Consider the following 23,447-nt stretch of genomic DNA (forward strand, 5'->3'; position numbering starts at 1 on the left):
AGCCTCAGCGCCTAGGACTTGCCGATCGAAAGGTCGGCGGTTCGAATCCCTGCGGCGGGGTGCGCTCCCGCTGCTCGGTCCCAGCGCCTGCCAACCTAGCAGTTCGAAAGCACCTCCGGGTGCAAGTAGATAAATAGGGACCGCTTACCAGCGGGAAGGTAAACGGCGTTTCCGTGTGCGGCTCTGGCTCGCCAGATGCAGCTTGTCACTCTGGCCACGTGACCCGGAAGTGTCTCCGGACAGCGCTGGCCCCTGGCCTCTTAAGTGAGATGGGCGCACAACCCCAGAGTCTGTCAAGACTGGCCCGTACGGGCAGGGGTACCTTTACCTTTACCTTATATGAATTGATAAATAATAATAAACAATAAATGAAATCAAAACAAGTAAAACGTAAGAGAGACACAACCTGCTGATCATAAATATCCTATCGCAAGCAGAGTCATTCAAAGTAGTTTTATTTATAACTCATTAGAAGCAAAAACACTTGATACAGATAAAGGAAATATACTCAATTATCAGGAAATCACCCATATAGAAAGAAAGGCAGTTATAGTGTGTAATGAGGGCAGACAGCTGAAAGAGCTGTACAGTGTTGGTTTATTAAAGGCTAAAACAAATATACGAACATAGAGGAACGCTTGATGGAGATGCAGTCAATCTGCAAATTTCAACTGAACCAAACACAGGGAAACAGAAGCAAAAAATAACCTCAGTGAGAAAGTTGGTAACAAATAAGGGGCTCATGTTTCAGAAGAATATAGAAGTATCTGCACTACAGTTTAGACAGGTTTTACATCCCAAATATTATGTGAATGGTTTGGTGAGGTGCTGATAACTCTCAGTTAGAAAACTATTCTTTCCATACAGAACTAAATCCTACGGTTGCTTGGGAAGAGGGAATGGGTTTTAAACTTGTTTGAACCAAATCAAACTAGATTTGACAGTCTGATCCCCAGCTTGTTTGTAGAGGTGTTTTGCATTTAGTGTTTCTGATCTCGTGACTGGTCCCAATTGTAGGGAAGGTCGTGGGGATGCGGGGGGGGAGAGTACTGATTGAAAATGGACCTAGTAAAGAACTGATCTGATATTGCGGTGCCATTGATGCAGGTACAAGTCTGAATGCATGGCTGGTATACAGAAGTGTTCATAGGATTTAACTGTGTTATAATAACATAATAATAATAATTTATTATTTATACCCCGCCCATCTGGCTGGGTTTCCCCAGCCACTCTGGGCGGCTTCCAACAGAACACTAAAATACAATAAGCTATTAAATATTAAAAGCTTCCCTAAACAGGGCTGCCTTCAAATGTCTTCTAAAAGTCTGGTAGTTGTTTTTCTCTTTGACATCTGGTGGGAGGGCGTTCCACAGGGCATGATAGCATGAAATGAGGCCTCTGGTCAACCATAACATTATCACAAACATGATGTTATTGCAGGCATCACAGGCAGATAAAATGGTGCCGATGAGATCCAAAATGGTTCAGTGTGTGGACAGCTGGACAAAGACAGGGAAGCCCTGTGTCTGTCTGTTTGGCTACAGACAAAGTCAATCCCTTCAGCTGTTATTTATATATAAAACAGGAGTGATGGTGACTTACCTTTACAAAACTGTTGAGAATGCAACAAGATAAAAAGGATGAATAACATTGCAGTTGAAAGTTCTCTGTTCTCTAAGGGATTAAAAGTAAGAACAGACAACGGACTTCCAATTAGTCGTGTCAAGTCTTTGGCTTCGCTGAAATATGGACTATGTTGCAAGGCTGGAGCAACATAAAAAGGCAGGACCCTGCTACCAATAGGATTGTCCAGAACCTGAGTCTGATTTCACTCAGAAGCTACAAGCCGTTTATCAGAAGGCAACCTTCATCATCACCAAGAGTCATGTGGATTTAGCAAATAACATTCAATATGAAACAACAAAAAAGAAGAAAAATATGTGTCAATTTAGCTACATGAATTGCAGTAGAACTTCCTGATAAGGAAATATCAATCTTCCCTTCACAGATGTTTGCAAAGGATTTTGTGAAGGGCAATTAAAGTTCAACGAAAAAATGTCATATTTATCTGATAAATGAAAATGATGTTGTATCAAACATATATTTTCTGCTCCAAGATTTGAGTATAACTCAGAGTTAGATATCAGGCCTAAAGAGTACCTGATGCTATAGCATTGTTGAAGCCAAGCAGATGTCAACCTAATCTGTACCTGGTTAGGAGATCTGTAGGAGATATATGTAAATCTGACCTTCCAAAGGAAGAGCAGGGCACAGGCATAATAAATACAACTGCAATAGTTCTGAAAGGCTAACAAAGCAGGAGAGTTTCCTAAATACACTTGATGTAGTTAAAAGTTACATAAAAGAAACCAGGAAGTGATGGCACTGAACTGCCAAAAAATAAAGGCCAACCTTAAATTTCTGAATTTTGAAATAAATATGTATCTGGCTTCTTGCTTTGCAATCCATGTGGATTATTCTCATTCTTTATTCCATTGCACTCCTTTTAACAGCATTATGAAATCAATCGAACTGTAGGAAATAATACCTGCTAATTCAGGAGCAGGATAAAAAATTAGCCATTTAAAAATATCCAAATAGCGTCAAAGGCTTCTTTTTATCCAGCTTTTCCATCTTCTATCAGATTCTCCCATGGGCAGATAACTTCATTTGCAGAATCCTTGCAAGCCCAGTGGCTGCCCTCTTCCTCCTCCTCCGAATCTATTGGGTAGACCTTGCTCTCCAGAGGTATTTCCATTTTTATCTGGAAGAAGCTGGGATGCAAAATGAAAAACTCGTCACAGTGTGGGCATCTGCCAGGCAGACAGTCCAAGAGCAAGCTGTTTGGCCTGGACTTTTGCTATTGTGATAGCATCAAAACAGGGGATCTTCCAGCACATCTGCCAATCAGTTCCCCATTACTATGGTTGCCTCAAATTGTTTCTGGGGCAACCAGAGGGTACTGTATTTTTTGCTTTATAAGACTCACTTTTTCCCTCCTAAAAAGTAAGGGGAAATGTGTGTGCATCTTATGGGGCAAATGCAGGCTGCGCGGCTATCCCAGAAGCCAGAACAGCAAGAGGGATTGCTGCTTTCACTGCGCAGCGATCCCTCTTGCTGTTCTGGCTTCTGAGATTCAGAATATTTTTTTTCTTGTTTTCCTCCTCCAAAAACTAGGTGCGTCTTATGGTCTGGTGCATCTTATAGAGTGAAAAATACGGTATATGGTTGGAGGCAAAGCTTTGCATTCTGAATCTAGAGGCATCTGCCTCACAGATGTGGCTGGCTGATGTATTTAGAATTAAGAAGTGGATGGATTTATTTATTTTATTAAAATGTGTGTATCCCACCTTTCAGTTCTACAGTGAAATCTACAAAGTGGCTCCCAATCACAATAAATTAATAACAACTGGATTACTAGGCTGCTAATTCCTAAAGTGTATTTTTTTTTTTTAAATGGAAATGCTCTCACAGTTCAGAACTTATGGCTAAACCAGAGGTGGTTTCTTCCAAAAGACACACAAGGGGGGATGTCCATCTAGAGATGGATGAATCTGTTAATTTGAGTTTCTCATTTTTCCAATCTTAAATTCAGTTCTCCACATTTCTGCAGACATATTTGATTTTTAAAAAAAAAAATCCTCATGAAAATCCATCAGTATTTTAGTGCAAATTTTCCCCCAATAAAAACATTTTTGTAGTTCCAAAAATGATGGTCAAGGTTTTTTTTTTATGTATGTAACTATAAGAGCTAGGATTCTTTATGCACAGAAATGGAAAGATGAGGAAGTTCCCATCAAAGAAGAATGGATAAGCAAGGTGATGGACTATGCTGAATCAGCAATGTTAACAGTTAAAATAAGGGAACTTAACAATGACAGCTTCACTGAAGAACAGAAGTCTTTTTCAGACTATTTATAAAGAAATGTTATAATATGGTGAATTCGTGAGCAGGATTTGAACTATGAGCAACAGAAATCATTGTACTATGATTATGATATGAGAGAGGGAAGATAGGGTGCAGCATAGAGGTGGGGGAAAAACATCAACAAAAATGGGATGGGAAGTCTATAAAACAAAAGAAAAAAATATTATGTATTGGGATTTTATGTGAGATTTGTGGAAATTTAAGAAAATATATTTGGGGGCAAAACATTTTTGCATGCAGTTTTGACTAATATACACATTTTTGTAAGCAATTTCCCCTAACATTGCAATGCATTTCTCCATGATATTTTCACCAGGAGATGCATTTTTATACACACTTTCACCTAATGGATGTATTTTAGTACACATTGGTTGGAGAACGGAACCACCACAGTTCAGAGACATTTCCATTCATGTACAGTGGTACCTTGGTTTACAACCATAATCCGTTCCGGAGGTCCGTTTGTAAACCAAAACAGGTTGTAACCCAAGGCGCGCTTTCGCCAGTTGGGGCCTCCCCCCAAAAATTGTTCGTAATAATAAAAAAAAGGGTTGTAATCCAAAGAAAAGGTTGCAAACTTCCATGCAAACATGCACTTCCGGGTTTGATGTGTTTGTAATCCAAAAGGTATGCAAGCCAAGACATATGCAAACCAAGGTACCACTGTATTGGTTAGATAACAACAGCAAATTAGGTATTTTCTCATTAAGATGTATACAAAATCAGAGTTCTCCCGAATCCTTATCTCCCCTTATAGCAGCTCTCAGAGCAAAGCACGATGGAATAACTCAGAAGGATACTCACTTGGACACCTTTTTGGACCTCTGTTGCAGTTGTGGGTTCAGACCATCGAGTGGTTGCACTTTCCCATGAGTCACTCCAGGGCACTTGGGTGAGAATGTTGCAAACATTGGAGAGTTCAAGCATCCCAGTTTGAGGAACCTGCCGAGGGATGAGGACATCTGGGGCTTGGGCAGCAGCTTGGTCTTAGAACTCATAGGGTACTGGGAGCTGTGGCAGGGCTCCAGCTCAGAATCCATGGCGATCTCAGTGCTTTCCATGAAGGAACGGACAGAGTTAGAGCTAGGCCCATCCCAGTTCCTGCCCGTGACAGAGGTGCTGTCTGGAGCTACCTTAACAGAGGAGGAGCTAGCACTGTTTGGTAGAGTAATGTGCCCAGGGCACTGGAGAGGACGATCGCTAGGCACACGGCGGGAGGAAGAGAAACCATTGGACGTCGATGGAGAGTCAGAGGTACCACTGTAAATGGCCAGATGGGGAACAGGAGCAGTGAATTGGCACAACTGCATGGAAGAAAAGGAGAACATTTATAGCACAGGAAGCAGAGTGGAATTCCTAGGAAGCATGGTCATGTTGTATCTGCCAGCCATTCTCATGCTCACACCTCTTTACCTGATGGGCCACAAAACCATGGAGCTGGTCCTGATTTGGATCACTTTCCCACCTCACCTTTAGCTAGTTAGGTAAAAGTAAAGGGACCCCTGACCATTAGGTCCAGCTGTGGCCGACTCTGGGGTCGCGGCGCTCATCTCGCTTTATTGGCCGAGGGAGCCGGCGTACAGGCTCCAGGTCATGTGGCCAGCATGACTAAGCCAGTTCTGGCAAACCAGAGCAGCGCATGGAAACACTGTTTACCTTCCCGCCAGAGCAGTACCTATTTATCTACTTGCAGTTTGACGTGCTTTTGAACTGCTAGGTTGGCAGGAGCAGGGACCGAGTAACGGGAGCTCACCCTATGGGTTGTGGTTTAAACCACAGCGATTTAATTCTTTGAAACATTAGCTAATCCAGCCAACCATCTTGCTTCATCTGAAGGATGCACATAATTCGATTGATCTTCTTATTGCTGTTCCCCACCCTCCATTCTATCCAGCAGTCCCCACCCACTGAAGATTCCAGATCTTCAATCAGATGTGGGGCTTATTGCTTTAGTTCTGTCCCGAGTTCTAACATTCCCTTTACATCGCAGTATCTTGTGTTATGGAACTATGGCTTCTTGATCAATATACCTGCATGTCATGCTAAATGTTAAATGGCAGTAGAGTTTGCTGATACAATGCACCAGATTTTGTCAGTGCAAAACTCCTGTGATTCTCCGAGTTGGCAGGGTTGCAAACAATTCACATGGAAATGAGTGTTAAAACTTTCACTAGATTCCACCACGATCACATAAAATGTGAAAAGGAACATCACGAAGATAGACGAAAGTGATGGCCTGAATACTGCCAAAGTTGCCTTTCAATGCAGTTATGTGCAAAGCAATGTACAAAGTAAAAATGGCACCCAATAACCAATAAAAGTTGCTACTAAACATGGAAAAAAGTTAGTGCACTAAAAGGGGGGAAGAAAATACAGTGGTACCTCAGGTTAAGTACTTAATTCATTCTGGAGGTCTGTACTTAACCTGAAACTGTTCATAACCTGAAGCACCACTTTAGCTAATGGGGCCTCCTGCTGCTGCCGCGCCGCCGGAGCACGATTTCTCTTCTCATCCTGAAGCAAAGTTCTTAACCTGAAGCACTATTTCTGGGTTAGCGGAGTCTGTAACCTGAAGCGTATGTAACCTGAGGTACCACTGTAATACCTATCCAATTCAAGCAAAGATGTTTAATTAAAGCTTTGACACACTGTAATAAATTCTGGTATTCTACTTAAAAAACATGGTCCTGGGAAGAAGGAATCTCACTTTGAATGTCAACTTCCCCTTCCCATCTCTTACCAAGTTCTTAATTTTTTTTCAAAAGTAGGGTAAGAGAAACATTTTTTTCTCTTCTTTTCTCAATGATCAGGTGAAGTACATTCGGAGTTGAATGACAAAGCCAAAGCTGCTGATGTAGATATGTTGCTGGTGGAATGAATAAATGAAGACAGATGGGAGAAAATATGGGGAATATGAATTTACACACGGCCTTGATATATACCAATAAACGAAATGGTGCCAGTCATACTGGTGCAAGCCGGAAGGAAGTGATGTTTGATGGCAGGTACCCAAGGATGATGATCCAGGAATTCATCAGCAACACTCGAATAACCTCTAGCAAAATGGCTTGATATTTTATAGGGCATTTGCCCTGGATTGTTTAACTTCATAAAAATTGCATGTTTCACTTACTTTGTGCCATGTACCATATGTAACGAAAGGCTTGTGGACCGATAAAAATGTGATGGAGCCAACCCTATATTTCTGTCTAAGTAAATAATTGCATGCACAGAATTCTCCCACAAGTGCAAAGGAATTTCCCGCCCCCCTGCTTTCCCCCTAAGTCTGCTCTGGGTCCCCCCCCCCCCCAGAGCGGAGTTTGGTTGTGCTTGTGGGAGTTGTTCTGCACATGCAATGATTTAAGTTGGATGCAACCTAAAAAACTATAAAGTATTCAAACATGGCTATTTGTTTCAGTGGGTGCCCTTGCATTTTAAAGAACTAACTCATGTGCAAACTCTAATGTGGCTTAGTTCTGTGTCGTCATTTTTCTAAAATGAAAAAAGGGAAGGTTCAAAGTTTAACTGATAGCTGATTATTGTGTTGAACAACAGTTCAGACTACGTGAGCCTGCCTGACCATTAATGTCTTCTTCTGAGAACCCTCTATGTATGGGGAGATTGCCTTTTTGAGTATTGCCATATCGTCTCTGGAAGTCCCTCCACCAAAAGATCAAATAATTGCCTTCTTGGGTCTCATTTCGGCATCAGGTTAAGACTTAATCTGTGCAACAAGGTTTCTAACTGAGCTCTGCTTTTCAAAATGGTTTGGTTTGGTTATTTAAGTGTTTGTTGTTTTCTAGTCTGCTTTGTGGCTATCTAATTTCTCTGTTTGTTGAATTAGACACGCTGTAGAGAGGTGATCCACAAATCCTAAACCAAATATAATGGAGAATACATAGGAGTAGTCCATCAAGCAGAGACAGAATGGTGTGATCTTGCACAGATACTGGGCTTACATTGCAACTACTGTCAGGAATTGTCCTTCAACGTGAGGTGGGATGCCTTTTAGGCAGTCACCCCTTGGGGAATGGATCCAAGTGTAACTTCACTCTTTTCACTAGATTCACTACACGCTTTGCAGTAGCATAATTGTGTTCCCAGTAATTTTGTGATGTTTCCCCACCACTTTTTCCTGTCATGTGACTGTGGGATAGAGGAGCAAATAGTGGCCAGGTTGAAATCAGCTTCTCTTTATGAAAGCTGCATTCCTATGCCCACTTACTTAGAAGTACGTCTAAGTACAGGTGTATAGGACTGGGGTGTGTATAGTTAGGATAAGGATGTAAATGAGGAGCCTCTGAAGACTATTAGGCTCTGGTATTGCTACAAACACAGCCAGTAGAAGGCAGTTTTAGAAGATGGTACCTTATGATTAAGACATGTAGCAAGACTTAATGTTGACAAATTAAGTAGAAGCCTACCTAATTTGACATTGTCTTACACAATGGTTTTTCAAGCTCTCTTGAAGCACTAAGGATCGACGTATGCACTATTCACCAGTATTTTAGAAAAGGAAAACCAATTCAAACCAATGGGACAGAGGCAACACAGTATGAACAAATGAAAGACGCACAGAAGAGAGGCAAAAGACATGACAGACAAGCACAGTGATGGTTTCGCTTTCTAGTTTTATTTGACCAGAGGAGATAAAAGAAAGGAAAAGTGAGAAAAATAAAGCAGTATTCTGAAATCCCACTAGAAGTCCCCCTCTTCTTAATTTATTTAACTAGATGTGAAGCCCATTCCATCTTGGGCATTTAACAGAAAATGAAAAGCAATGACATCATATACATGCACTGACATATTTGCTACAAGGAAAGAAAGATGGAAGACAGCACAAGCTTAGAGGCCAACAAACAGGCTTACAGCTCTGTGGTATCTTAAGCAGTTTTCAAGCTTTCTACTGGTGAACTTGAACTCTTTCCACACTGAAGGCCACCTACTCATTACAAAGGGTTCTAGGGTACCTTTTAGGGCATACTGGGTGGAATTCAGTGTAGTGCTAAATGGGGTATTTGTGCACAACCAAACCTCCAGAGCAGATGGGGAGAAGGGGCGAGCGGACGTCATTCAATGCACACAACTTAGTTGAATCTCACCCACTATGTCCTTGGCCTTACAGTCATCCCATGTAAATGGAGAATGTAACCTACAATGCTTCCAATGCTCTTCTGTCACTGTACATTGCGGGGGGGGGGGCATCAACACTGATGGGCATGCACTTTTTGGCTGCCACTGCTGAAGTTACCACTGAAGAAGTCCCCAAGGAACCTCAAGGTTGCCTGAAACACAGTTTGAAACCTCTTGCTTCAGGCTATTCTGTTGTTTCCATGTTGGCCTCGATAAACAAAGAGGCAAGACAAGGTATGGGGTTTCCTTTAATGAGCTAATCTCCATAGTCGCACTTTCAAACGTGCTTCATGGGACTCTGCTTACGAAATAAATGCTTATAACCAGAAAATAATAATAATAATAATTTATTATTTATACCCCACCCATCTGGCTGGGTTTCCCCAGCCACTCTGGGCGGCTTCCAACAGAATATTAAAAAACCTATTAAACATTAAAAGCTTCCCTAAACAGGGCTGCCTTCAGATATCTTCTAAAAATCCGGTAGTTGTTTATCTCTTTGACATCTGATGGGAGGGCATTCCACAGGGTGGGTGCCACTACCGAGAAGGCCCTCTGCCTGGTTCCCTGTAGCTTTGCTTCTCGCAGTGAGGGAACCGTCAGAAGGCCCTCGGCACTGGACCTCAGTGTCCGGGCAGAACGATGGAGGTGGAGACGCTCCTTCAGGTATATTGGACCGAGGCGGTTTACAGGCGGTTTACAGGCTTTAAAGGTCAGCACCAAGACTATGAATTGTGCTCGGAAACCCAGAACAAACTTAGTTGGTCTCTAAGGTGCTACTGGACAACATTTTTATTTATTTCCCTTGGCTACTTTTACACTTCCTTGAGCTGGTAGAAGCTATCACTCCTACACTGTTTTTAATATTGCATTTTTGTGGGGTGGGGGGGAGGGTATTTTCTCGCAGCCTTTTTGACTGTGGTGTTCTGTCTGCCACTGTCAGAGTGTATTTTGCAGGAAATGATGAAATGCAGTGACAAAGAGGAGAGAGAAACTGCAAGCAAGCCCAGAGATGGAGCAGATGATAAAGAGATATAAATCATACAGCTGAAATAACTTAATGGGAAAAGAGATGAGTAGGAGGGAGTCCCGATTCTATTCAGATGCCCATAAGATTCCGGAATGTTTTAAACACTTCTTGATCCAGACTTATGAAGCACTGAACATTTAAGGAAAAAATGATATTGCCGTTATTTTTGGATTAGGGTGTTTTTTTTTGAGAGGGTGGGAGGAGGCAAGCATTTAAGTCCTCCTGACTATGCCCACGAAGGAAACAAGAGAGGCTACATTTTATTCAACACTTCCAGTCAGTACAACTCCGATGGCTTTGACCTATGTTATTTTCAGTCTACACAGCAAGCAGGGATAGATCCCTATGGCTGTCAACTGGCTTTCCACACTACGGCAGAGAAAAAGCCTCTTGCCTAGAATACCATATCTCAATTCTTAAACTTTCAGCAAATGCAGGGGTAGTCAACATGGCTACCACTCGTCAGTCATGTGATCCTCCACAAACAAGATGCATACAAATTGCTTGCCTTGTGTTCCAGGGGGTTGGCTGTTGGAGTCAACACAGGCCAGCTGCTTGCCAGAACAGGCCTGAAGACCACCGTAGAGTGCTGCAAGAATATTAGGAAGATTCCTTCCGAAAAGCACCCGTCTTCTTACTTTACAGTATGGCAACCCCATGTGCACGCCTCTAAGATATTAGGTTCCCATCTTTGGGGAATTTCACAGCAAATAAAACCAAATGGGACTTGGAGCTAGGTGGAGGAAAATGAATGTTCTCCATTTGTTAGCTTACCTTTTAATACAAGAACCCTAAGGAACATAGGAAGCTGCCTGATATTGAGTCAAGACTATTGATCCATCCAGTTCAGTATTCTCTACCCTGATGGACAGCAGCTTTCCAGGGGATATCTCCAGCCCTACCCAGAGATGTTAGGGACTTAACTTGGGGCCTTCAACATGCAGAGTAGATGCTCCAACCCCCCAAGCTACGGCCCTCCCTGTTAGGGAGGCTCTGAATCCATAAAGGACTTCCTCTCTCTATGACCAAGTTGCACCCCGGCCAACTGATACTCCTATTCCGCTCAAACAAATATGCATTTGAGCAGACAGCTGCTTCAAGTTGCTTTGGAAATGCAGAATGCATGTTTACATGCACAAGACCACAGTACACACTGCTTGTTAATTCATATGGGCCAACTGCAGCCGCTTGGTTCTGTGCTTAACACCAACAAATACTGATCAAAATACCTAATCCCCAAGCATACCCTGAAAAGAAAGGGGGGAAATAATCTACCCTTTGTTTGATATTTAACCGTCTGAACTGTTTGCATGGCAAAGTGAGGGGTGCCTGAGCTGTGTTAAGTATGCACCCTTATTTAGGATTCCTCAACAGCGCCCGGAAACCAGAATAAGCTCTGCCCTGTGCCTCACAGCACACTTTTGCCATCTCTTCCCCTCCATCCTTTGCAGGCAGTGGGAGAAGAGGGAAGCCAGTTGCCATGGTATCTCGATTTCCGAATATTTAGAACCGGGAGGGATGTTTCAGGCAGTTTATAGAAAACATTGTTTCCTTGCCTTGTTTAAAACACACACACACACAAGCCCATTTGATATGGGGAAAGTCACTGTGAGGTTCACATGGCAACTTCTGCCATCTGCGTTCAACGATTCTACCAGCGATGGCTTGTGAAGTGACACTACTCTGGGCGCCATGGCAACAACATGCTGTGTGGAAAGGAGGGATGGAGAGCACAGAGAAATGTTTCGCATAATGACGAAGCACCACTGCCACCTGCAGGGAGGAGACAGGAAATGCAGCTCTACATTCAGCCAACACCCTCACGACTCCTCCGCTTGGCCTTTTCACCAACATCTGAGCCCTACTTAGCAGGTGGCGGCTCCTGCTTGAGCTGGCTTCTACGATCCAGCTTGCTCATAACCTGGGTGATGTCCACGTTGGCCGCTGCTTCTTTCGCCTTGGCTTCTTCCTCCTGTTGCCTCAAGATGACGGGGCTGGGGCTGGAGCGGAGGTGCCGGCGAGCAAACGGATTATTAGAGCTAAAAAAGAAAACAGAGGAGAAGACAGTAAGGGGAGGGTCGTTGTGTACGACAGTGGAAGGCGAACATATCTGAGGGCGTCTGGGGAGGCAGAAAAACACGGGAGTGTCGAGAAACCACAGCAAACCCAGCTCTGCGCCAATGGATTAATCAGTGCCTGTTTACAAAACGAATTGCCCTGGGATAACATCCCATAAACTCAGTGTGGTTTGGTGGTTAAGTGCGGTAGTCTTGTAATCTGGGGAACCGGGTTCGCGTCTCCGCTCCTCCACATGCAGCTGCTGGGTGACCTTGGGCCAGTCACACTTCTCTCAAGTCTCTCAGCCTCACTCACCTCACAGAGTGTTTGTTGTGGGAGAGGAAGGGAAAGGAGAATGTTAGCCGCTTTGAGACTCCTTCGGGTAGTGATAAAGTGGGATATCAAATCCAAACTCTTCTTCTTCTTCTATACAGACAGGGGGAATGAATCAGTGGTTGAATCAAACTGCTCTGGAGGGTAGGACTCGAACCAATGTCTTCAAGTTACAAGAAAGAAGATTCCGACTAAACCTTTCTGACAGGGAGAGTTGTTCGACGGTGGAACGGTCTCCCTCGGGAGGTTGTGGACTCTCCCTTCCTTGGAGGTTTTTAAGCACAGTTTGGATGGCCATCTGTCATGGATGCTTTAGCTGAGATTCCTGCATTGCAGGGGGCTGGACTGGATGACCTTTGGGGGCCTCTTCCAACTCTGCAATTCTATGAAAGGGAGACAGCAAATGCTGGAAAGGTCAGAGGTCCTTGCCTTTCATCCCAGGGCTGGATGAGGAACATGTGGCTGTTGCCGGGCTCCAACTCCCATCAGCCCAAAACGTTGGCCATGCTGGCATGGGCTGATGAGAGTTAGGAGTCCACAACAACATCTGGAGCGCTGCAAGGTCCCCATCCCTATCTCAGGGTTAGAGGGAGTGCCACCCTTTCTGTAGCATATTTGCTGCACCTACATCGATGTTCCACACTTTCAGTGGCAAATGTGTGCACATCTAAGGTAGAGCAAGATTCCCTACATCAAATAACATGACGTCGTTACTCCTTTGGCACCGCTGGTCTCAGACTCAGGATGGCAGACTCTGGGGGAAGATGAGCAGAGAGACGAGAAAGAGTGGGAGGAGAAGGCTGCAACAGATGGAAGCCTCCCTCTGAACTCATCTGGTTCTAATGTTGAGACAGGAGAGAGAACTGTCAGGAGTCTCAGGAGGACTCTGAGCTTGGGGTGGCTGAGCAGGATTCAGACAGGGAGGTGAGTCCGATGCTTTCTCCCAGGACAAGGCCGTGACGCTGGAGAAGGAAGGTCTGCCTTAAAACTTGATGGCTTGGTGTGGGAAACTTGTTGGGACAACTTCTCAGCTCCTGCACTTCTTGTTACCAACCCTGGACCCATGAACCCTGTCCCCTGGCTTCTAGACTGGGCTCATCCCCACCAACCCTTTGCTTTGTGAGATCTTCATGACTGCATAAGCTCATTTCCTGCCGCTGCTTTACTCATAAAGATCACTTTTGGGTTATCTGAGGCCCTTCTCTGTGTCCCCCATCCCAGAGAGGTTCAAAGGGTGGCAACAAGAGAACAGGCCTTTTCTGTGGTGGCTCCCGATTGTAGAATGCTCTCCCCAGAGAGGCTTGCCTGGCGCCATCACTACATGTCTTTAGGCACCAGGCAAAAACATTTCTCTTTACCCAGGCCTATGGCTATTAAATAATCTATGGCCCGTGAAAGCATGAGGGACTCTTATTAAGATGACTATTTGATTATTGGTGGTCTGTATGTTTTTATCACTGATATTCTGTAATGTGTTTTTAATATTGTACATTGTCCTGGGATCTTCTGATAAAGGGCAGAATATATGTTGAATAAATAACAACAACAACAACAGCAACAACAGCAACAACAACAACAATAAACACCCACATTTTTGAGTAGAGATCTCTGATGGGTAAGGTTCAGAGTACTATAAAGAATTCCAAGAGATCTGAAAATTATCTAGGATAGCCAGCAAGGGAGCATAGTAGAAATATCCTAGAATTCCTTAATAGGTCTGTCAACAAGCTTGAGATAAAAGGTAAAGGGACCCCTGACCATTAGGTCCAGTCTTGACCGACTCTGGGGTTGTGGCGCTCATCTCGCTTTATTGGCCGAGGGAGCCGGCATACAACTTCCAGGTCATGTGGCCAGCATGACTAAGCCGCTTCTGGCGAACCAGAGCAGCGCACAGAAACGCCGTTTACCTTCCCGCCGGAGCGGTACCTATTTATCTACTTGCACTTTGACGTGCTTTCGAACTGCTAGGTTGGCAGGAGCAGGGACTGAGCAACGGGAGCTCACCCCATCGTGGGGATTCGAACTGCCAACCTTCTGATCGGCAAGTCCTAGGCTCTGTGGTTTAACCCACAGTGCTAACCCGCACCCCAAGCTTGAGATAGTGACCTCTAATTGTTCTCTGTGTGTATGTGTGTGTACATTTCAGGACTTGTCCCCCAATGCAAACCCCTTCCTAAGATATGATTACTGATTCTACAGATACGTGCTCCCTAATTCCTAAGCAAAACATTTTAAAAAGCAAGCGCTTCTGTTATTAACGCTAGCAACCAAACTCCATTTGGGAGGAACAAGATCTCTCCTTAGATTTTCAACCTGCAAGTGATTTCAGTGATATATTCATGGCTGAAAGATGGTAGCAAATCACTCTCTCAGCTTTACACATACCTGCTCTATGCCACCACTTCATTCTGTACCTGCAAATTATTCCAAAGTGCAGTTGAATGCTGTCTGCAGCCTTCTGGTTATGTGCGAAGCCTTTTCAGAAGCATTTCACAGCAAACACGACTACATTTGTGAGTGCTGCTTGCAACATTGCGCAACATAGCAGCGTTTGAAAATCGCATTGGTGGCAGCCAGGTATTTTAGAGAGCTGCAGGCTGCACACACTTCAGAGTTCAAGTATGACTGGACTTAACAGTCCAGGGGTCCTTTACCTTTTCCCTTTACACCTTGGGAAAATGCAGATAGAAGCTGGCATTTGCAAACACTCTGGAACAGGCATGTGAAATTCTCTTTGTGAGACTTTGGTAATTGGGAACTATATATATAAAAAAGACCTAGACTAAGTTCCATTTACACCACACACACACACACACACACACACACACACACACACCAAATGACAGTGTGGTCCCAGAATAAGAGAGCTACATCCATTGGCTGGAGGGGGGCAGGGAGGCAACATTTCGACTAAAGTCAATGGGATTTGTCAGGAAACTGCCATTGACTCAGAGGCAAGAAATAGAAGGGCAGTTGTGTTACAGGGAGCCTCCGAAAATCTTGCGAAGCAGTTCCTCTTCCGGGGAGGAGAAAAGCCCCACATCCAGTGGGGAAGAGGTGCAAGGACCAGAGGATGCTGGTAGGAGCCTTAACACCACTCCTGAGCAAACCGGACAGGAGGGAAACACGCCTTTGCCATCGCCCATCCTGCGCGGTAGTCTGAGGCGCAGAGAGGGGCGGAGACGGTTGGGGGTAACGAAACTCTTATGTTGGGGGAGGTCCAAAAGAAGACCACCCCCGGATTATGCTAGCGATTGAGCCAGACATGAGCTTTGGGGCTCTTCACCGTAAATAGTTTGCACCAAAATAAAGCCTGTAAAACACAGGTCGGAGTTCTGCCTGGTTACTCTCGAGCAACCCCAACAGCCACCTGACAGGATTACTCTGGAGGATTGTACCATATATGGCAAGAACATGCTACTGCTGTGAATGAGATATCTTGTTCATTTCTCAATTCAGGATTAAAAGGTTGTTATGTGAATGCGGGGGGGGGGGAATACTTCTAACTCACAAAGGAAGTCTACAGACGATGACCATTTTGCATGGGGGTCCCATTCCCGGCCTCTGTGCATGTCAGTACTCCAGGTATAAATATCCCCACCCCACATCCAAAAGGATCCGTGCACTGGCAATTGCTTGGATGAGGACAATGTTGAGTGGACAACATGAGATGCATCAAATCCACTTTAAAGTACCATGTGTGCACAGCCTTTATGTACTTAATGAAGGAAACACTGGCCTTGCCACAACAAACACAATTGCCACATAAAAAGCGGAGCAGTCCTAAAAAATAAAAACACTCAAAAGATTATACACAGAGTATTCAAACACATGCTTAATCTGGGTTCCCTAAAATCTGGTTTTGATTAAACTACGGCAATTCTCTGTCTAGACAAATCTTATACAGGGTAATGTTGAACTCTCTCTCCTGCTAAGAGACAGAACCCAAGACTCACATTCTTAGTGCAGATCCAAATGTTATCAAGCAGGGAGATGAGATCGATATCTAGTCCTCTGAACCCTTTGTTAATTTATGGGAAGCCAAAATGCCCATTCTAACTGCTGTTAACAGAGGGATATAACACATGTTTCCATTTGAGTGTATATACACGGAAGTGAGAACTGTGTCTTAGAACAGGGATGATGGCTGCCAAAGAGCCACAGAGCAAGGGAGGGGGCTCAAATATTGCTGACTTTCCTCACAACTTGCCCAAACACTAGAAAGAAGTCCAGGTGGGGACAGCCCAGGGAAAAGGGTGGGGAGAAGCAGCAGGCAGGAGAAGCGCTTATTCATTGGGTAATATATTTCTATGTTGGTTTTCATAGCAAAAGGCAGCTTCAGCTACCTTCTGTGTCTACTTGATGTAGCTCAGGGGGAGGCAACCTAAGGCCTGGGGGCCAGATGCGGCCCAATCGCCTTTTCAATCCAGTCCACGGATGATCAGGGAATCAGCGGGTTTTTACATGAGTAGAATGTGTGCTTTTATTTAAAATGCATCTCTGGGTTATTTTTTGGGCCTGCCTGGTGTTTTTACATGAGTAGAATGTGTGCTTTTATTTAAAATGCATCTCTGGGTTATTTTTTGGGCCTGCCTGGTGTTTTTACATGAGTAGAATGTGTGCTTTTATTTAAAATGCATCTCTGGGTTACTTTGGGGGCCTGCCTGGTGCTTTTTACTGTAGTACCTTGGGTTACAGACGCTTCAGGTTACAGACTCCGCTAACCCAGAAATAGTACCTCGGGTTAAGAACTTTGCTTCAGGATGAGAACAGAAATCGTGGAGTGGCAGCAGTGGGAGGCTCCATTAGCCAAAGTGGTCCCTCAGGTTAAGAACAGTTTCAGGTTAAGAAAGGACCTCCGGAACGAATTAAGTTCTTAACCCAAGGTACCACTGTACATGAGTAGAATGTGTGCTTTTATTTAAAATTCATCTCTGGGTTATTTGTGGGGTATAGGAATTCGTTCATTTCCCCCCCCCCCAAAAAAAATATATATATATATATAGTTCGGCCCCCCACATAGTCTGAGGGATGGTGGACCGGCCAACGGCTGAAAATGGTTGCTGACCCCTGATGTAGCCCTATGTCATTCTACAAGGGGATGGGGGGGTGAGAGAGTTTTGATTCAGTTCACATTTAAAGGCGAATCTACCTAATTCACACTTTCTGAACTCAACAACACTGAAACACAGCTGCCTTTCGAAATTCGCACTTCTCGTAATCTTGCAATTCAGAAAGTGGCTTACTAAAAACACGCAGGGCGAAACAGCATGCAAAGAACAAATAAAGCCCTGGTGCAACAGCAACAAAAGTGGGCGAGGAGGTGGGGGGGGGACAGTTTTCATAAAGAAGCAGTTGGAATATTTCAAAAGCTTGCTGGAAACGAGTCACCTTGTTCTGCCATCTGAAGAAGTAAAGGAGGGGGGTGGTTTGAGGAAACCGTCCCAAAAAGATAAAGACAAATATGTCCTTGAAAGAGAAACTGCATCATGTTATTCACCTGTAGGGTGAGCTCTCAGCTTTGCAGTTTGTGTGAGAGATGCATATTCCAGAAGGTAGAATGCTAAGCCAGCCACTAGTCTTGTCTTTTGCGCCGAATGTCAGCAGGCTGCCTGGCCTTTAGGGAACCCCCCATTTCTCATCCCCTTCTGCAACATGAGGCCTACTACAGGCCTACTACACAAGGATGCTAGTAAGGATCTCGAGAACACGCCCTTCAAGCAGCTTGGGAAACCACTCAATTAATACACGACTGCTGCTAATATTAACAACTCTTCTTATTGCTGCTGCTCAATAAACCAGCTTCAGGAGCCGGCAGATGAGGCTTACCATAGGGTGGTTTCCATGACAACCAACAGCAGTGCAAGGTACAGCTGTTTCTGTCCAGCTATGCTTTAAAGAAAAAGGGGGATGTGGCGCAGGCTAGTGGCCAGAGGAAACTGCTGTTAGGGCAAAAGGCTTTTCCGCAATAGCCATTCCTTCTTGGAAGCGAAGCATCTGCAGCGTCCAAAATGAGGGGTTATCTGTCTGCCCCGCCCACCATGAAAAACCCACTTTAAATTATGCAAATGCCTAAATCACAGTAGTTTTTGCTCAGGCCCCAGCACTTTGTGCCCTCAATTAAACCAACAGCAAATAGCCCGCAATTAAACCCCAATCAGCTTGCCTTTTCTTCACGGCGGCTTCTTGCGGCACAATTGCCTTGGACAGTATTTCCTTGTATATTGGAGACTTTAAATAGCGACCAAACGAATCCTACTGGGGAGAAGGAAAGGGGAAACAGTAGTTATAGATTACAAGCATCCTAATTAAAATCATCTCTCCTTACAGCTGTTTGGGAGTCAAAGAGGCGGGCGGGGGGGCGTGCAAGGGAAGAGAATAATGTCACCCAAGAGCACAACAGAACATCTCTTCTCCACACTACATATGTGTTATGAAAACCACTGGTTAAATTAACGCCCATGTGGTTAGAAATCTGTGGCCAGAGCACTCAGTAAGAGATGGGGGAGAGGTTCTCATCCTAGGAAGGAAAAAACATCACATAAGCTCCAACGCTCCCTTCTTCAAGTGTGCATTTCAGCCATTCAAAGCCAGCGAAAGGAAGTGGGAATTGTATTATTAAAGGGTATGACTCCTTGAAGGCTATGGCCTGATATACCTTGAGTCACCCAGAGCTACTATATTATGTAAGCACATTTGCAGGGCACATACCCTAAGTGTGGTGGGATTACCTAACTGAGATTGGAAGAAGTAAGATGGTCCTAACAACAACAACAACAACAACAACAATTTATTATTTATACCCCGCCCATCTGGCTGGGCTTCCCCAGCCACTCTGGGCGGCTTCCAAAAAAATATTAAAATACTGTAATACATCAAACATTAAAAGCTTCCCTAAACAGGACTGCCTTCAGATGTCTTCTAAAAGTATGGTAGTTGTTTTTCTCTTTGACATCTGGTGGGATGTCACAGGGTAGGCGCCACTACCGAGAAGGCCCTCTGCATGGTTCCCTGTAACTTGGCTTCTCGCAGTGAGGGAACCGCCAGAAGGCCCTCGGTGCTGGACCTCAGTGTCCGGGCAGAACGATAAGGGTGGAGACGCTCCTTCAGGTATACTGGACCGAGGCCGTTTAGGGATTTAAAGGTCAGCACCAACACTTTGAATTGTGCTCGGAAACACTGCTGCCGTTTGGGCTAGATGGCTTTCTGGTTTCTTAAATCTATTGGATCTATTGTTCTTGTAATGACACATCATTTTGCTACCATCTGCCCCAACACATTTCAAATCACATTATCAAACTTGCTGGGGCGGAGAGGGGAGGACAAATGTTGTGGTTAAACGATTTCGCTTCCTCCATCCATCTCCTGTGTCAAGCTGCAGTCGGTGTCAGCTGAAATTAAGTTTCCTGTGGTTGCATTACATTTTCTGAAAGCACACTAAGAGGCTTTAAAGTCTTCTGAGAAAGCTGAACCCCAGAGAAATAAGTTGACTATTGAACTGAATGCCACCTTCGCTACTGCTCATAGCTGTCAACTTACAAATTTGAAAATAAGAGACCAACAGCCTCAAAAATAAGGGATCAGCAGCCAAAATAAGGGATTTTGCGAGCACAGGCATGTTCAACTTCTGAGCCCCTCCGAGCCAAAGGCAGAAAGCCCAACCAGCAGCCAAACAAAGCCTCAAGCGGTGGTTCCCACAGCGCAGCAACCCAGCAAAGGAGATGCAGCAAGGAAAACCACCGTCTCCTCTCCACTGGGAAGCGCTGAGCAAAGGCGAGTCCCCAGGCAACATGGCCGATTTAATCGGCATAAGGCATGCAAGCTCCACCCCCCAGTCGTTCTTAGACTCCTTATTGGGTGAGCAACGCAGCCAAGCAACACAGTTGGAGCCTCCCTCATCCCTGGCCGGCAGGGAGGGAGGGAGAGGAGCTGCTTCCTTTGAAACCCGGGAAATTTAAGGGACATCATCAATAAGGGACAGCAGTGGGACACGGCGCTAGGATAAGGGACTTTCCTGCCAAATAAGGGACGCTTGACAGCTATGCTACTGCTTCTGTAATGTTATGAGGTCAGCCAAACAGGAAAAGTAGCAGGTATGCCTTCATCTGAAAATGAGTGTGTTCGTACATAACGCTAAGTCTTGTTTTAACCATTGCTTGCTCAGCAAACCACAAGTCATCCCACAGACAGTGGATGAAGGGCCATAGCTCAGGAGAAAAGCTGCTTTACACCTGAAATCCCAAAGAGCTGCTGTCAACTAGTTTAGACCACGCTGAGTTAGATGGACCAACGGTTTGAAATGGCATAAGGCAACTTCCTACGTAGATGAGCAAACAAGTCATGCTTCATTTCCCCGAAGCTTTAGTTTGTTTTTCAGCTGCTCCAGCCTTGTGCTTCTGCAGCTTAGCAAGCATCTGAGGTAGGGTGGCCAAGGCATGATGCTAAACCATAGTTAAAACGAGCCATGGTTTGTAAGCCAACACCATACCATGGCTTCGCATAATGGGTTTCATTAGAAAACAAACCATGATTAGTCTGTTAGACTGGGTTTAGATGTTCAAATCACAGTTCGGTCAAACAAACCATGGGTTTGCTTTAAGTGCAGACCGGGCCACTTTATAGGAAAATGCCAGAGAAATTAAGAACTGCAGCTCTGTTGTACAAAAGATCAAAGCTATCCTGTTTTGTCTTCTAATTTCAAAAATACTTCCATTGTATACGTTGGGCATTCCTAGATCTTACATAATTTTCTTCTACATAAATAGTGTATTAGTTCCTTCCTCATCAAAGCATAGCTTTGATTATATTTTTGCAGGGCCAAAAAAAGGGCTGAGTCAGTCCCAAAAGGAGGTGTCACCAAAAAAATAATAATATTTCATGTGTTTTCTTCAAACTTCACCAGGGTAGATTCGGACAACGGGCAAATACTGCTACTCTCAAAAAGGCTTGAGTGGGAGTGATGGCGATGCCACTTGGATAACTGGGAAGGACAGCCAGCTGGAATTAATAAGCAAAAAAAACAACAAACCTTCTTCATCAGCATATAAATGTGAGTCTGTGCGGCATCTAAGACATAGCGATGAGGGTGTTTGAGGCCTCTGACCGTGATGCCCATAGTGGTGCCATCAATATTGATCCAGCGCCTGGCTCCAGGTGCCAAGAAGGTCCTGAAATCGAAAATGAAAATAAAGGGGATTGAAATAAAGCTGGGGAAGAAAGGCTGTAGGGACATACTTCCTGTTTGTAAGGTAAAGGTAAAGGTAGCCCTGCCCGTACGGGCCAGTCTTGACAGACTCTGGGGTTGTGCGCCCATCTCACTTAAGAGGCCAGGGGCCAGCGCTGTCCGGAGACACTTCCGGGTCACGTGGCCAGCGTGACATCACTGCTCTGGCGAGCCAGAGCCACACACGGAAACGCCGTTTACCTTCCCGCTGGTAAGCGGTCCCTATTTATCTACTTGCACCCGGAGGTGCTTTCGAACTGCTAGGTTGGCAGGCGCTGGGACCGAGCAGCGGGAGCGCACCCCGCCGCAGGGATTCGAACCGCCGACCTTTCAATCAGCAAGCCCTAGGCGCTGAGGCTTTAACCCACAGCGCCACCTGCGTCCCACACCTGCGTCCCACACTTCCTGTTTGAGGTAGCTCTAAATGTTCTCCCGTCGACCAACGGAATGCAATTCTTACTCTTTGACGTGAAGAGGTATCGCTAAAGGTCTCCTGTTATCTCGGACGCTGCACATGTACCTAATGATGTGTAGCTTTAACGCCACCAGTCCTCCACTGGAACCACTCCAGCGGCTCCAGCTGACATTTCACTTAGGATACAGTGGTACCTCGGGTTAAGAACTTAATTCATTCTTAACCTGAAACAGTTCTTAACCTGAGGCGTGCTTTCGCTAATGGGGCCTTCTGCTGCCACTGCACCACTGGTGTGCAATTTCCGTTCTTATCCTGGGGCAAAGTTGTTAACCTGGAGCAACCACTTCCAGGTCAGCGGAGTTTGTAAGCCAAAGCGTTTGTAACCCGAAGTGTCTGTAACCCAAGCTACCACTGTATTCTAAAGACTCCTCAGTGCAAAAGTCTCAGGCCATGTAGATAGTCTTCCAGCGCTAGAAAGAAGAACGTTCCGGCATGGCTTATTGCCTGGCAAATGTGTTTACAATCATATTCTTAAGATGAATTTGTGTGACCCTTCTTCTCCCCGTAAAGTAGTTTTTTTTTTGTTTTTTTTTTTGCATCTATCATGTGGCAGAAATCTATGTGCAACTAGGTCACATGAAGACTTCTGCATGGATTTACCAGTGCTTTGAAATCCTACTAAAAAAATGAAAGAAATTGCAACTCAGCGTTTCGTTTCATTATTTTTTTTACAAAAACTGGTACAATGTAGGAAAAGGACACCAGGGAAAGTTTTTGTAACACTATATACTGTGCTCACTTGTAAATTTCTTCTGCTTTTTCTTTCACCTTGGATTGGTCTCCATACTTCAGATCTTCACAAGCTTCCCAAAATCCCAGATTCTCCCCTGAATTAAAAGAGAAAGGAAAATAATCCTGCGTGATATATAATATTTTAAGTCAATAGCCTAAATCGGCTGAATGTGATTCTAGTGTGGTGATGCAAAGGGGGACCCTGAATTGGCTCTTCTAGAAGCAGGTGCAGAGATTTTCTTATTTCCTCCTCATGGAAAGTTGCCCTTCCCAGAATTCTTGCTTTTGCACAAATGTCAGAAGTATGGGAGCTTTCTCTGTCTTTGTATCTGGGCATACTACTTCTTGCCCTATTCATTTGTGGCCTTGCAGATACAGAGAGGAGCTACAATATGCAAAAAGCTTTGCGTTTTCAAGCCCTTTTAATACATCACAGCAGCCCCTTTGCGGCGGCAGGCTTTGTATTGTTTTATGTCTTGAGCCACTTGGATGTAAAGCCATGGGCAAAAGCTATAATGGACAGATTTGTACTCTT

The 23,447-nt window shown here is 44.6% G+C and overlaps 1 protein-coding gene across 1 annotated transcript in view; it reads right to left on the reverse strand.

The window, feature by feature from the left end:
• Positions 1 to 1,805: 1,805 nt before the first annotated feature.
• Positions 1,806 to 23,447, reverse strand: part of RGS9 (regulator of G protein signaling 9) — a 67,432-nt gene continuing 45,790 nt past the window's right edge. Inside the window, exons 14-19 of the mRNA XM_079965444.1 lie at positions 22,920 to 23,007; positions 21,511 to 21,649; positions 18,649 to 18,737; positions 12,013 to 12,130; positions 4,733 to 5,232; positions 1,806 to 2,774 (exon numbers count right to left, since the gene is read on the reverse strand). Of these exons, the coding sequence (XP_079821570.1) occupies positions 2,618 to 2,774; positions 4,733 to 5,232; positions 12,013 to 12,130; positions 18,649 to 18,737; positions 21,511 to 21,649; positions 22,920 to 23,007 (1,091 nt within the window). The 3' untranslated portion in view covers positions 1,806 to 2,617. The remainder of the gene's footprint in view (positions 2,775 to 4,732; positions 5,233 to 12,012; positions 12,131 to 18,648; positions 18,738 to 21,510; positions 21,650 to 22,919; positions 23,008 to 23,447) is intronic.

Source organism: Podarcis cretensis (assembly GCF_951804945.1).
Source record: "Podarcis cretensis genome assembly, chromosome: 2".
NCBI lineage: Eukaryota > Metazoa > Chordata > Lepidosauria > Squamata > Lacertidae > Podarcis > Podarcis cretensis.